This window comes from Episyrphus balteatus, chromosome 2 (assembly GCF_945859705.1).
Source record: "Episyrphus balteatus chromosome 2, idEpiBalt1.1, whole genome shotgun sequence".
Lineage (NCBI taxonomy): Eukaryota > Metazoa > Arthropoda > Insecta > Diptera > Syrphidae > Episyrphus > Episyrphus balteatus.
This window is the reverse complement of record NC_079135.1, coordinates 125,651,250-125,667,506: the sequence shown is the minus strand read 5'-3', so window position 1 is coordinate 125,667,506 and position 16,257 is coordinate 125,651,250. Positions and strand designations below refer to the sequence as shown.

The window sequence follows — 16,257 nt, the reverse complement described above, 5'->3', positions numbered from 1 at the left end:
CTCTAGACGCGATATTGAAATTTTACTTTTTGGAACAAAATAAACGTTACCTGCATATAACCAAAATGAAAAAAACTTTTTTTTCTCAATAACGGCTCTAACGATTTTGTATACCTACTGCGGCAAATAAGATCTTACTTTGAACTTTGAAGGCTTGACCACACCGGAAAGGTAGCGGTATGGGTATTGTATAAAAAAAAATTTCACTCCAGAACGTTGACGTTCTGGTTTGAATTTGTTTTTGCATACAGTTACCCGGCGCTACCTGGTTTGATGTGGTCAAACTTTAAAGCCTGGTACGCAGATCGAGCTAAATTTTAGCCGAGCTAAACATCCCAAACAAATTATAGATAATTTGCATGGGAAACATTTTAGCTCGGCTAAATTTTTTCGATAATTTGTATGGGAGCTAAAGTTTAGCTCGATTTTCATTAAAAGTAAAAAAAAATATTTTTTAACCATTAGCAAAGGTATCTGCCATAGAACCGTTTACTTGTTTTCTTTCTAGTAAACACCTAAACCGGTTTCAAAGGATTTTCTTTATAATAAAATATTTTAGCCGTCTAAATGTTAAAACATAAAAAATGTCATATAATGATTCGATTTAAGTAAAAAAAAATTAATTTTTTTGTTTTACCAAATTTTTATTTTCAAAGAGTTTGAAAATTGTTATTTATAAAAAAAAATATTTTTGTTTTAAAACGATCTTGAATTTAATTTTTCTAAACCAGAAACCCAATGGGCAATTCCATGGTAACTCACGTTACATTCACAAAAATTTCCGATACATAAATAATTTTTTTTTTTGTTAATTTTAATATAAATTGATACGAATGTACTATCCATGAACGGAGCATAACCATTACTTTCATAATTAACAAAAAAATTGTTCTTTAATTTTAGTATTTGCTTGGGATAAATAAAAGTATGATGGTAACTCACGTTACAAAAATCGGACACGAGATTTAAGAGTCCCACAGTATGAAGTTTTTCTGCGAAATTAAGAATCTTAATTTGTTTCAAATGAAGATTCCATACATAAAAAATTACAAACTTTTAATATTAGTGACAAAACCAAACATTTATTCGATATTTCGAGGAAAAATTTTACAATGTTTAGGTAACTCACGCTACAATATTTTGGTAACTCATGTTACCTGCGATTTGTGGTTCCAAAAGTAAAGAAAAGATGCATTTTCACTCAAGTTTTTTTTTAAATCGAATATTGTGTAACGAAGCTTGCTTAAATGTTAATTTATTTTAGCAATCACGAGGGCATATTGTCATGGTCACTATTAGATTCATCCAATTTTCTGTGGGCTTGTTTTTCCGTCATTTTCATGTGAAATTCTTCTGTAGTTGGCAGCTTATGCTTTAAAAATGCTTTAAGATTATTTATTCTCCTTGAATTCAATTTCTATCCATAAGGGAATACAACAAAGAATCTTTTCTTGCAACTTGCATAAAGTGTTACCGTTTGTAAATAGTAATTTGCTATTACAAAGAGTAAAAAAACTGCATAATTTGTTCAAAATTCGTGTCCACTTTTTCATGGAATTACCCCAATGAAATTTTTCGTTTGGTGTTCTAAACCATTTAAAACCTAATTTATGGGAACACTAATCAACTTTTGAATGGAATTTTTCAATTACTTTTCAGTTAACAACGGTTTCATCATGCTGTTTTCAAAACTTTTGTTAATTAACTAATAAGATACCGAAATTAAACTTTTATCAACTATCAATTGATAGTTGTAAATCGCAATAACGGTGATTGTAAAAAATTCAATACAATTACCTTTACAATAATTTTCTTATTTATAGGTTGGGAAAGGCATATTTTGAAAGTACATCTACAAAAATAAAGCTCATTTAAAAAAAGAACCTATTCTATTGACAGTTAATTGCCGAATTAATTGTAAATCTCGCTTAAAATTGATTTATTTCGGCTAAAAACGGTTTCTTTTTGATAATGCAATCTAAGATAACTTGATTATCCCAGTGAGTGCCAGTATTTTTGCAGGAGATTAAAAATTAAGTGATGTCTGGTAGCAAATGTAAATTAGCATTAAGTTATATTAATAAGACCTCCAAAATAAATATTTAAAATCAGTTATGTACAATAAAAACTCCATTTATTTATTGATCATATTTTTAAGTAAAACAAATTAAATAAAAAAAAAAAAATACATACTAATAAAAGCAAATTTTATTCGTCTACTCCTCCTTCTCCTCCATATCGGCTAGTTGATCAGTTTCACCTGCACCATCAGCATCAACATCGCTTTCTTTAACATCTTTGGACTTCTTACCAAAAAGCTTAGCTTTAAGCTTTCCCAATAAAGTTTGTGGCTCGTCTTTATTTTCGATAACAATCTTTTTAGTTGCCACACTGTGTATCGGGCCAAATGCCAATGCCACACCCGTACACGCCAAACAAATAACATTGTACGGCATACTAAAGTCGGGCGTTGGTAGTGAAAGAATCAATGATTCTGTTCGAATTTGCAAAAAGTACGAAGACCGACTGGCGTTGAAACAATCAGCGAATAAAAATCCATCAATTGGAATAGCTGTGTAGTTCCTTCCGATGGGGAGTAGTGTAGTTATCACCGCTGAGCCTAGATAATGACCATGATTTGCATCTGGAGGATACTCCAGCCACTTGAGGAATATGTAATCAAAGTCAAATGACACCTGCACACTGGACTTGGCTGGAATTCTAAATGCGATTTCAAGATGATAGGGACGTTCACGTTGAACACCTGGAATGTAGTGAACTTCAGTCGGTTTGATTGGTGTTTCTCCATTCATTACTTTCAGAGTGTGCAGATAGGAGGGCACAAACCAAGGAATGTTTTCTTGAAGTAGAATATTCAAAGGTTCCCAATGGGTGTTGGTTATTTGGGTAACAATCTGTCCATTTTCTTGTCCATGACCTAGAATGTACCGATGGGCATAGATTGGAGGAGCCAGCGATTGAGGTACTTGTACTTTCTTATCCTTTAGGACCCATGCCACATTGAATAGCTTATTTGGAGTTTCCTTCTGAATATCATAAACTCCAAAGTTGACTGTGCTCCCTCCACGAATCGAGGTGAAATTGGAATTGGGCGCAGGAGTAAGAGTGTATTTGTTGTTGGTTATATCAACATAAACCTTACTTGAACTGGCCAATGGACAAGCTCCATTCATTCCCTGACCAAACATCTTTCGCAGAGAGAAATCATTACTTCCCAAAAGTTTCGGATCATAGACAAGATTTGCAGTTTGGACAAGTTCAATGAGACAACCTTCGGAGAATTCATCGCAGAAAGTACGCAACGATATTCCCAGAGAATGGAAGTTTGTGTTGTGAACAAATCCTGAATTGAGCAACGAAACAAATCCGTTTTTGCTGGCACATGGAAGAAGTTTCTTCCATGGAGTCAAATTCTCTGTGCAAACTATCTCTCGTGGTAATGAGGAATACCTAAGAAAGGATTCTTATTGTGTTATTGATATCCAAAATAGTTTTAAAAGGATCTAGAATTTATCTATAACGACAAAAATCTCGAATGTATAAAATCAAATTCTAGAATGCAAAAATCTAGATTGCAAAATCTAGAAATACATAATCTCGAAAACATAAAATAAAATCTCGGAAAACAATGATGTCCAATATTCATGATCATGATCTAGATCAAAGAGAGAAAAGACATGAACAAATAGAATTTATATTCATTAATAGCGTTTTCGTTTGGTCGTCCGGGACTGTCCGGAATTCTCCCGAACGATTCTGAAACTGATCGTTTGGCACTCAATGACAGTTCTAATTCTGAAAAGAAGAGAAAATCGATTCCGAATTTTGAGGCAGAATCAAAACCAGAATCACGCACACATGTTAACACTTAAGACGTCAAAGTAATGAAATGTCATTCTTTGTTATTCATTTCTCAATTTCAAGATTTTTAACTATGCACAAACTTTAAACTATATTAAAATAATGTGAAGAAAGAAAACAAAAATAGATAACTTAATGATAATAAAAAAAAAAATAAACAAAACAAAACTTTCATCAGACGTTCGCATTTGGTGTTTCACAAATACAAAGAAACCCAAACTTCAGAATAAAAAAAAAGTATCTAACTCTGATCGTTTGGCATTCCGGATCGGACAGTCCCGGACGCTTCTAAGAATTCCCAAACGAAAACGCTATAAGAATTAGATACACGTATATTTTGTTTCTTAAATGCCATAAACAAAATAATTCTCGAAAAACAATTCACTTTTGAGACGAAAATCTTAAACAATGGTTCATATGCAAAAAGAATGAGCTCAATTTGTATCTCATATAGTTGTGAAGGCGTATTTTATTTTGTGGGAACCTAGAAATTGAGAGAAATTGTTCTTTGCATGACATATGAATATGTCATTAATATGGCTTATTGTTATATTCAGTCAGATAAATGTTCGTATACAAATCTGAGGTGGCCATTTGCTTTAATTTTTTAAGAAAGTAATCATTTAAGGTATTGTTCATAGTGAAAAAACAATGGCCTTTAGCAATAGACCCGAATTTAACAAAGAAATTTTTTTGATGTTGGGGAAGAGCCGACATTTAGGGCAAAATATGTAAAATTGAATTTTTTTTTCTTGTTTGACATTCTTGAGAACAACTAAAATTGCAGTTTTATTGCAATTGCTTTGAATATTACGTCTGCAAAGTTTTATCAAAATCGTTTCAGCCGTTTGTGAGTTATTTGGTATAACTTGAAAAATTTGGATGGGAGGTACACGAAGTGAGATATATGTATATACGGTGACTATCCGTCCCGGTTTACCCGGAACTGTGCCGTATTTCTACAGCTTGTCCTGGGTTTTTATTTAAGAAACCCGGGACGTATAAGTGTCCCGTATTTTGTAATTTGTCCCGTGATTGTCCCGTATTTGGGCATCTCTGATTTGTTTTATCTAATATTTTAAATACTTTCTACGGAAAACAAGAAAACTGTGAAAATCAAAATTTTTCTAATTTTTCGGATAAGCATTAAGCCTAGTACGTTGCTGAAGAAAAAAAAAATTTTTCTAAGTCTCCAAACTCCAAAGTCAAAAACTTTTGCTGCAAGAAAAATTGCAGGGACAAATAAATGGGAGTGACAAACGATTAAAAAATCTCCATATATTCTAGCACAGGTAAGAATTTCGTTACCTAAGCTGCGTCTTGTGCAAAGAAATGCAAAATTTTGTGCTGGTTTTGTATGAAAATTTTCGTTTCGCCCCTAGACTAAGCTTTAGTTTTTTTTTTTAATGTTCGTCAATTATTTAGTTCCAGCTTCTATTTGTCAGGTTGCTACACCAGTTAAAATGTTTTCGAATAAAGAACAACATAGCTATGGAAGAGTAAAGAACCCAGATAAGTTTAAAAACTTTTAAGGACATGTTAAAAGTTGTGTTAAAGATCATACAATTTCAAAATCATTTAAAATAAAATTAAAGTGTTAAAAAACAGTTCTCCCGATTTTGATTAAAAAAATATGTTTTTAGAAGTTATTAACAGACATTATTATAAAACCATTTTCTTGATTTCTGCTATCGTAAACGACTTAAATGATTTCAACAAAAACGCTCCCATAAAATCGTTTAGGAAATCTTGATATCAAAATAAGGAAAAATTATGAAAACTCATTTAAAAAAAATTTAATTTTTTGTTCAAAAATCAATATGTATTTTCAAAACGATCCAACGAATTTTTTATCTGTCCCGGGTTTCGCTTCCAGAAATATGGTCACCGTAGATATATATAAAAAAGAAAACAACTTTCAGAATTCTATAAAAATCATCTGTATCAAATTTGAAGAAAATCCGTCGACACATTAAGGCTGTTGAAATGTGTACCATCATCGTAATGTTGGTTTTGACTAAAACCTAAAATTTTTTTTCGACACGAAACCAACACTTGCCCTATAGAGAGCAAATAAAAATTAATAATTATAAAACATGCATCTAACTTCTAAACTAAGAATTGGCTTAGAGGCAGTTCACCTATTACTAAGTCGATTTTAAAACCACAGAACTTTTTTATTTGGATGTGGGATGTATGTTTTATTTTTTGTTTAAATTGATCTTTTGCTGAATATTACCATTGAATAATTACAAATAGAAGTGGACACACAGGGGAACTTCCGCTATTTTCTCAATGTCTCTACTATCATGCGTGTTACCTGTTAAGGTTTGTGAATCAAAAATATTAAGAAAAGCAAATCCAACAATCAAAAAGCAAATCCAACAATCCAAAAGCAAATCCTGCAACCCAAAAGCAAATCCTAAACAGCTTATATAGATAAAAGTTGTATTATTTCTAAAAGTCGAGATAGCCTAGAGCAGGGATGGCGAACCTTTTTAGAGCCTCGTGCCATTTAAAAAAAATATTTATTTGAGGTGCCTTTGGCGTGCCATACAGTTTTGATCTAGTTTTAGAAGTAAAAATAATTAATTTTAAACTACGCAGCGTTTTATATGTAAGCACACCTACTAATTTAAATTTGAAAATAACAGATTAAGAGCCGATTTTTCAATCTTCTAATAAACAGTCAGTTAACTGTTCGACGAACAAAGTTATTAGGCTCATAAGCAATCAGATAACAAAATTTAATTTTTCAATCAAGACAACTCTATTCTACAGAATAACAAAAAAAATACGTCAACTTAGGGCCAATTTTTCAATAGTCAGTTAAACAGTCAGTTAGTACTTATTCCTAAGGATAGAGAAAAAATCAATTTTTCAACAGGCAGATATAGCTTATTCCTAAGAATAAAACTATCTGCTTCTTTCAGAGACGAATAAAAATTATTCTAAGGAATAATCACAACAAAAATCTGTGGCCACAACCAATAACCGCTTAAGTCGAAAAAGAAAACAAAATTAAGTCTTACTATAATGCTCCGCATTTTTTAATTTACCTCAAAAACAACTCAATCTTTTATTAACTCGATGTAGATGGTTTTAATCTATCGTTTTTTATAGTTAAAACAGTAAAAATATGTAGACTTTGAATTGGAAAGCATCATAAGACCACTGAAAATTTTTTGTCTTAACTCACTTAAGCGGTTATTGGTTGTGGCCACAGAAATATTGTGTCAGTTGTCAAACCTGTTTTGAAAGAATTTTGAAAAAAATACAGTGGAACACAAAAAACAAAAACAATCATGAATAAAAATGACGTTTAATTTTAAATATTTTTGAATTTGACAATGTTTTTTTGTTATTCTGTAGAATAAATTATTCTTGATTGAAAAATTCAATGTTTTTATCTGATTGTTTATGAGCCTAATAACTTTATTCGGCGAACAGCTAACTAACTGTTTATTAGAAGAATGAAAAATTGGCTCTTAAAAAAAAAAATTAAACGTCATTTTTATTCATAATTATTTTTGTTTTCTTGTGTTCCCTTGTATTTTTTAAACGCATTGGCCTTTAAATTTGTGGAAAAAAAGCATCTTTATAATTTATAATCTAAAAACAGTTCATTTTATTAATATTTTCTTCAAAACAGCTTTGAAAATTTACACAATATTTTTGTTGAGATTATTCCTAAGAATAAATTTTATTCGTGTTTGAAAGAAGCAGATGGTTTTATTCCTCTATTAAATCTTATAACTTTAAACGAGCTAAAATTGTTTATATATACACTTCGCGTCACTTGAATAGAAACAACATTTTTTTTTTAGAAAATAGCGATTGGCGCTTTGGTGAGGTAACTTAGTAGATTTTTGGTTTTGCATTTTCAAAGAGGAACTTTTAACAAACAATGTTGTAAAAACAAAAAACCCAAAACAGAAACCGTATGGCTTCTAGTTGCGTTTTTTCGCATAACCTCACAAAAAACAGTGTTTTTTTTGCGTCACTTGAATAGAAACAAGCTCTTAAATTAGATAAAAATGATGAAAAATCATGGAAAACACGAATTATAGTAAAGCAATATTAAGCTTTGACATTATTTGCACATTATAACCAATTATGGGCTACGAGCTACCAATAGGCACCACAGAAAATGCATAAATAGAATTTAACATTGAAAATGCACTTCTACTGTACACAATCGTGGACCTAATTGGAGAAAGTGATAAAAGTGTTTGGTAACTTCTTACAAATTAAGAAAATGACATTTTCTACAATTTAAGGATTGAATAAGTGAAATAAACTTTCGTTTTTATCCGGAATGCATCTGTTTTGTTTTTATTGCGTTGTTTTTTCTTGAACTATCCTTGTTCAATCTCTAAGACGGTTGTTCTTCCACGTTCCTAAACTTGCCAAGAGCTTCTACCATTATTTCTTTGTAAAAGTTAGCATCTGTTTTTGAAGCGTGAAGCTTCAATTTTGCTATTGCACATCATAAAAACAAAGCGTATTACTATAACACATTTTAGTACCCTTTATTGGCGATGCGATAAAGGTTATTCTTTTATAAACCAATGAAATAGGGCTAATATTAACGTGGTCCATCTGAGTTGGTATGTTTTCCTTTAAAAAACCACTCTTTACCTCACTACTTTTCAGTTCGAATGCAACTATAAAATAGTTAACTTTTTTGTAATCTTAGTAGAACTTAAAATGTTGTTATTTTGCATTTTGAGGCTTTTTTTAATGTTGTGCACCTTTTATAACTTCCAGGATGGAACAAACCAACAAGTTTCCATCGCACTAACACCACGTTTTTGACCGATTTTAGCGGCAAAGTGAAGAAAATTGCAGGTAGTTTTTAAGTTATTTTTTTCTCTGCTCGTGACTTGGGTCTCACTTGTCTTATTTTTTGATTTGATCACTCGTTTACGATATTTTAAAAATTATCTCATCCAAATTTGGCAAATTTTCCAATATCTTTCGCGATTTTGCATAGTGCAGGTGCATTTCCAATGTTAGCTGCTATTTATGCATTTTCTGTGGTGCCTATTGGTAGCTCGTAGCCCATAATTGGTTATAATGTGCAAATAATGTCAAAGCTTAATATTGCTTTACTATAATTAGTGTTTTCCATGATTTTTCATCATTTTTATCTAATTTAAGAGCTTGTTTCTATTCAAGTGACGCAAAAAAAAACACTATTTTTTGTGAGGTTATGCGAAAAAACGCAACTAGAAGCCATACGGTTTCTGTTTTGGGTTTTTTGTTTTTACAACATTGTTTGTTTAAAGTTCCTCTCTGAAAATGCAAAACCAAAAATCTACTAAGTTACCTCACCAAAGCGCCAATCCCTATTTTCTAAAGAAAAAATGTTGTTTCTATTCAAGTGACGCGAAGTGTATATATATATATATATATATATATATAAAATTGGGATCTCGGAAACGGCTCTAACGATTTCGATGAAATTTTCAGGGTTTGTTCATCTAAGCGAGTAAAAAATTTTGGAAGTATTTTTGGAAAAATCCGCCCACTGCCACGCCCACTTTTTTAACATATAAGTTTTTTCGGGAACGGCTCTAACGATTTCGATGAAATTTTCAGGGTTTGTTTATCTAAGCGAGTCAAAAGTTTTGGAAGTTTTTTTTTGGAAAAATCCGCCCACTGCCACACCCACTTTTTTAAAATATAAGTTTTTTCGGAAACGGCTCTAACGATTTTGATGAAATTGTCAGGGTTTGTATATCTAAGTGAGTCAAAAGTTTGGAAAGTATTTTTGGAAAAATCCGCCCACTGCCACGCCCACTTTTTTAACATGGAATTTTTTTGGTAACAACTAAGGATTTCGATGATATTTTGAGGGTTTTGTCTCCTAGCCGAATAAAATGTTTTGGAAGTACTTTTAGAAATATCCGCCCGCAGCTACGCTTATTTTTCTCACATATAAGTTTTTTGGGTAATTGCTTTAAAGATTTCGATGAAATTTTGAGGGTTTTTTCCTCTAGGCAAATACAACATTTTGGAAGTATTTTCTCTTACATTAGTTTTTTTTTCGCGGAGACAGATTCAACAATTTCAATAAAATTTTGAGGGATGATTCCATTTTTTATGCATTGTTCTTTTTCTTTTTGTTACAATAACTAAACATAAATTTTTAGATCATGACTTTTATGATCATGTATTGAAACTTTTAAGTAATTTGTTAATTTGGTATCACATACTATCTTTCTTTAACGTTTTTCTTTTGTTTTAATGTGACTATAGTTAACGTATAAAAATAAAATAACTCACAACAAGCAACACCATTGACCTAATGTCAATCTTATAATATAAGCATCCACTGATACAAAATAAAACAGAGACAGGGATAAAAAATAGTATTTCTTCATACTAAGCTTCGCCGACAAGGCTAAACTTGAAAAAAATATTAACTTTATGTACACCATCCACTGACCCGTAAATTAAAATTTGAACAAAAAGGGATCTCATTGCTGTAGGCATTTTCGATAATGCAGATTCCTGTAACCCTTCTATTTATTGCTGATCGTCGTATGTGTATTCAAACGTAAATAATCTGGATTATAAAGTGATAATGTGGTGTTTTGTAACCCGCGAAAAAACTGGCCATTGCTAACTCAAACCCACTCCAAAAAATTGCTGTTTACATTTGACTTTTTTTTACTGAAAGTTATAACATTTAAAGATACCGAGCAAAGCTCGGTCACCCAGGTACTATTTTATTAAAGGAATAAGCTTTATCCGACTGTTGAAAATTTGATTTTTTGTCTATCTGGGGAATAAGTACTAACTGACTGTTTAACTGACTATTGAAAAATTGGCCATTATTCGTGTAGTTCGTTTTAATAAAAAAAACAAAATTTCAGATTAAAGGTATAACTAAATGGCCACTTTTACAGTGATGGGAGATTTACAAAATTATTATTTCTTTATAGCGCTATTTGTTTTTGAAAAAAAAAACTACAAAAATTGTTTTTGGAACCAAAAAATAAGCTTTCTGCATCATTGTTTCAAATTTTACGTTCGGAAAAACTGAGTTTGAAAAAAATGAATTTGAAATTTTTCACTTTTCAATTTTTAGATGTACCTGAACAAAATAAAACAAAGAAACAAAAAATAAAAAGTGAAAGAAATATGTATTGTAGTGTGACTTCTCTTGTTGCGAACTGGATGCCAAGTAGTTTATATTAGGGCTACGTTTCGTCACTTTAAGCAAAATGCAGGCTGAACTGAAAGAAAAAGTTGGAATCATCTGGCAATCTGCTTCTAATCGAATTTTTAATGTTATTCATTTGGACAAATTATGACTCACAGGCGTATGTAGGTGAAAATATTGTCAAGATCTCCAACTTTTCCAATTTCATTTTTCCATTAATTTGGAATTGTTCGTCGTATTGCCCTCCACCCTCTCTAGTTCGATGGATTCCAACTCTTTCATTGTTTCCACTAATTTTTGAGTCGATATCGGACAAGATTGAAATTCGTTCAGCTACATTACAATTTCTTCAATTTCCAACCAGTAAAATTTAGACATGTTAAGTATATCAAAGGATATCTTATCAGGGTCCATAGTACCCCTAGCATTTACGATAATTCTTTAATTTGTGAAAACCTAATTACCTACCCATAAAAAACTGTTCAGTTAATTTTACCTACTTTGTCTGGTTTTTCATGTAAATTCAATACGTTCTTCAGAACATGAGTATCTTCTTCTGAGAAGAAGAGATTTTTACAGTTTTACAAAATCTCAAGAAAAAATGTACTGGAAAAATCGTTGAATGGCGCTCAAATGGCAATTGGATTACTTAATTGGTGGCGTGCCGGAAATATTTTATGGCGTGTCACCATAAATGGTTCGCCATCCCTGGCCTAGAGGATGGGGTGAGTGTCATTTAATTAAAAAAAGCATTCAAAATAAAATATTAAGAGGGGTTTGCAGCAACTATGTTACTTTTGAGATAAGATACAAGAATCTAAAGAGTCTTTAAACATATCATGATTAAAAGGGTGTTTTTTTTTAGTGAATATATGCTCTCAAGCAATTACCCTTATACAAAACTCGTTTTGAAACCGTTAGCTAGTTCACAATGCTGGAATTCTAAACACAAATTAAATTTATTTTAATTTTAAAAACAATGTAAATAAAATGCACGACTGGGTCGCACGAACTTGCTCTTGGAGTTAAAGTTGCTTAAATTTTTAAGACTTTTTATGTAGAAATTTGGAAAAAAAAAATAAAATTCGTTTAAAAAAAAAAATAAAATAAAATCTGAAATTAAATTGCCCTCCAAAACAAGTATGCAGTTTTGATTGATATATTAACGTGCATTTTTAGAAAAAAAATTTTCAAAATCGTTAGAGCCGTTTTTTAAAAAAACAATTTTTTATAAATAATTTTTTGGAAAAAAAGTTTAAAAATAAAATTGTAATGCCATTTTGTAGAAATCACTAATCAACATCTAAAAACAAAATTTCAAAAAAATTCAATGTCCCGTTTTCGAAAATTTCATTTTTCAAAAAAAAATTTTCAAAATTTTTTTAAAAATCCAAAAATTATTTTTTTGGAAATTTTATTTTTGGTTTATATTTAAATTATATAAATGCTTCTTCACAAAAAGTTTCGTTGAAATCCAATAAGAAGTTTCGGAGATATTCGAATTTTAAAAAAACGGTTCTATGGCAGGTACCGTTAATAATGATTTTCAAATAAAAAATTTTTCATTGAAATATAGACCTTAGCGTAAAACTAACATTTGAATTTTTTAAACAAAATCGTTGGAGCCGTTTTCGAGCTATTTTAATTTTACTAAAATCGGTATATGACAAGTACCGTTATTTTTGGTCCAAAAAAATTAATTCCAAAAACCCCTCTGGAGAGTCGCCAAATAACGCTACATACCAAGTTTGACATTAATCGGTCCATCCGTTTAGGCTGTAGCTCCTTATACAGACAGACAGACAGACAGACTGACAGACTGACAGACAGACAGACAGACAGACGGACTTCCGGGACCCACTTTTTTGGCATTGTCTACCATCGTAATGTCATGGAAAAATGTTATCTCAACTTTTTTTTTTTGTACGAATGCATAACTTGATATATAGTACCTATATCGCAAGTAAAAACAGACTAATATAATAGACGAAAACTTATGTATATCGATATAAGCTCTTTGAAATATATAAATATAATCATTGAATAATTATAAATAGAAGTGGACACCCAGGGAAACTTCCGCTGTAAAATTGTAGTCGCTAGTATCGTGCGTTGAATTAAAAAAGCAAATCCAACAATCCAAAAGCAAAGCCAACAATCCAAAAGCAAATCCAGCAACCCAAAATCAAATCCTAAACAGCTTATACATATGGATAAAAGTTTTTCTATTTCAAAAAGTGGAGATAGCCTAGAGGATAAGGTGCATGCCTGTTAAGTTTACCTGCCCAGGTTCGAATCTGACGGGAGATTGAGATTGTTTTTTTTTTTTTACATTACTAGAATAAAAATTAATTAAATTTCTCAAAAAAAATCTCCGCAAAAAAAAAAAGTTTCAAAATTTACCGGTATTCGAACCTAGGCCAGTAGGAGTAAAAGGCATCGGCCTTGTTCTCTAGACTAATACGACTTTTCAAAATACGAAAACTTATTTCAATATAAGCTCTTTGAAATGTATAATAATAATTATTAATTTTTTTATGAAGGTTTAAAAAAATTATTAGTTAAGACTCAACTCGAAAATACATGATAGTTGAGGCGCAAACCTGTAGTTCATCTATCTTCCGGTACTCTTATAGTCGCATGAGTAATCTGCGGTGTCACTTCTATTTGTAATTATTCAATGATATAATTATTAAATTTTTTATGAAGGTTTAAAAAAATGATTAGTTTAGACTCAACTCGAGAATAAATGATAGTTGAGGCGCAATCCTATGTAGTTCATCTATCTTCCGATACTCCCATAATCGCATGAGTAATCTGCGGTGTCACTTCTATTTGAAATTATTCAATGATATTACTAAGGACCAATGAGGGCCAATGCATTTAACTTCTTTTTTTTTTAAATTCTTTTTAAAAAGATTATAGCAAAAGAACTGCACCGACTAGCATATTTCTTACTCTTGAAACTGTTGATTAATGTACACAAAGTATTCACAAACTCCAATTTATAACCCAGACTTTTCTACACCAAAAGAAAAATCTTCAACTTCATTCTTCAATATTCGCACGTCTGCCTAACTAAATTGATAAAATCCTTCATAAATGGACACTTCTGCAACATAAATAACCTAAAATTAATTTATTTTTACCATTTTATATGAAGTGAGAGAGAAAAATACCATGCTTAACAATTTGTGAGATCGATCTCATGTAATCAAGCATTTGCTCATCTTTTTGCATGTGAAAACGATCTCATTCTTCTGAAATTAAACTCACTACATGAGATCTAACTCGTTTAAAATATTATTTTTGTATACCACCTTAAAAAAGTTCTCAAAAAAGTGAGTGAGTTTTTCGAGATTTTGAATTCAATATTCTGTCTTTCGAGATTTTGTCTTTCCAAATTTCGCTTTCGAGATAACGGGGATAAACCCATATTAAAATTACCTTATAAACTTCTCCTGATTAGTCGATCCAAATCGTGGTCTGAATGAGTACTTTGGTTCGACGCTGTTTGTCTTGTCAATAAAGTTCAACGAGGAACACAAAATCCCAGAGAAGGTGCTAGCTAAATCTTTCCATTGTGAGTCTACAGCCGATTGGGTTAGGTTAGTGCCACTGAACCAAGCCCAAGCTTCGGCGCCGGGTGGGGCATCTACGACTGGATAGCCCCAACTTTCGTAACGCCACAAGCCCTGAGTGAGACTAATGTGGAGCTCTTTCAAGTCGAAATGCAACAGAATTTCAGCAATAGCTCGTGGAATGAAATTAGTGTTGTGTACTAAATGGATATTGAACTAATTGATAAAATAAAGGTTTATGTGGGGTAAACTATCGTAAACTTACAATTTTCGCCGGCACCAAGTTTCCATCGTGTGGCAAATTGAAAATATGTATTCACATGACCACTGGCCAAGGGCTTCACATATAATTCTTCGTGGAATTCTTCATTTTGTTGCAACGATGGTGAAATTAAATAAAAAAGTAATAAGATTTTAACGAAAAACATTTTTTTGTTTATGTGAAGTGCAAATTATTTCTACGGGCTAGACTAGAAAAATTGAGGAATGATAAGAAAAAAGGAAACGTCAAAATTAGTTGACAGTTTGGTAAAAGGGGAATAATTTGTGGATTATATGTTGTGGACTGTATTTGAAGATGAACAAATTCAGTAGTTAATTTTTTTTTTTTTTAACTAAAGCCAATAAGAGCCCGTTTACATTCAACGATTTTTCAAATGACGGTCTCAAAACAGTATACTGTATGTACATGGTATAAAAAGAGAAGGTATGATCATCATTGTATATATATTTCCATAGTACTATCATGAAGTAAAACGATCTTAGGAACTCTAGTGGTGACTTGAAAAATCAGAATTTGTATGAAAAAAACACACTGAGCGCCACCTCAAAAAAGTGGCGACATGAACTAATACTAAATTCGACTTCATGATAGTACTATAGAAATATATATACAATGATGATCATTAGAAAAAACTCAGTATCGAGAACTGTCAAAACTTATGGCTACTTAAGGTTTTGACAGCCCAGCCCATTGAAATTGTTGTTGTAAACAAATTTGTCTTGGAAATTGTTGTTGCTTTTGACTTTGCCAAATGCCAAACGTCAAAACCTTATTACCCCATTTTGTAAGATGGCGGCTCTAATGATCATACCTTGTCTTTTTATACCATGCTGTATGTATATACACGTAATAGGTCTGTTTGGGTTCTTTTTGGACAAAAATCCTCTCAGAGAAAGAAAAATTGTGTAAAAGTACCCAAACGCTTTTGGCACAAAATTTTCTGCTACTTTTTCTACAAGAACAAAAATGTAAACAACAACACCAATTGAAAAAAAAAAAAATAGAGAAAGGAAAAATATCAAAACAGTTTGTTTTGTTTTACAAACACTTTTTTTATTCATTTTTTCATAAATCATTTTTAAAATAAAGCATTTAACCATTAAAACACAAAAATTAAAAATTAAAACACAAAATATAGCCACATCGCCATTTTTATACTTTGTTTTGTTCATTAAAAAATGTAAACACAAATTGAAAAAGAAATGAAAAACATTAAAAACACTTTGTATTGTTTTTGAAACACTTTTTTTTATTAGGGGTATTCACGATCCGATGCAACTGGTCTTGTATCATTGCAAAAGTGTAAAATCTTACAACACTACAACAACAAAATATAC

General features: G+C 31.2%; 1 protein-coding gene across 1 annotated transcript; it reads right to left on the bottom strand.

The window, feature by feature from the left end:
* Positions 1 to 2,109: 2,109 nt before the first annotated feature.
* Positions 2,110 to 15,126, bottom strand: LOC129911379 (GPI transamidase component PIG-T). Its single transcript, XM_055989170.1, has 3 exons — positions 14,903 to 15,126; positions 14,504 to 14,837; positions 2,110 to 3,471 (listed from the first exon to the last, which is right to left on the bottom strand). The coding sequence occupies exons 1-3, from the start codon at positions 15,063 to 15,065 to the stop codon at positions 2,217 to 2,219; spliced, it is 1,752 nt and encodes a 583-aa protein (XP_055845145.1). The 5' UTR covers positions 15,066 to 15,126; the 3' UTR covers positions 2,110 to 2,216.
* Positions 15,127 to 16,257: the final 1,131 nt, after the last annotated feature.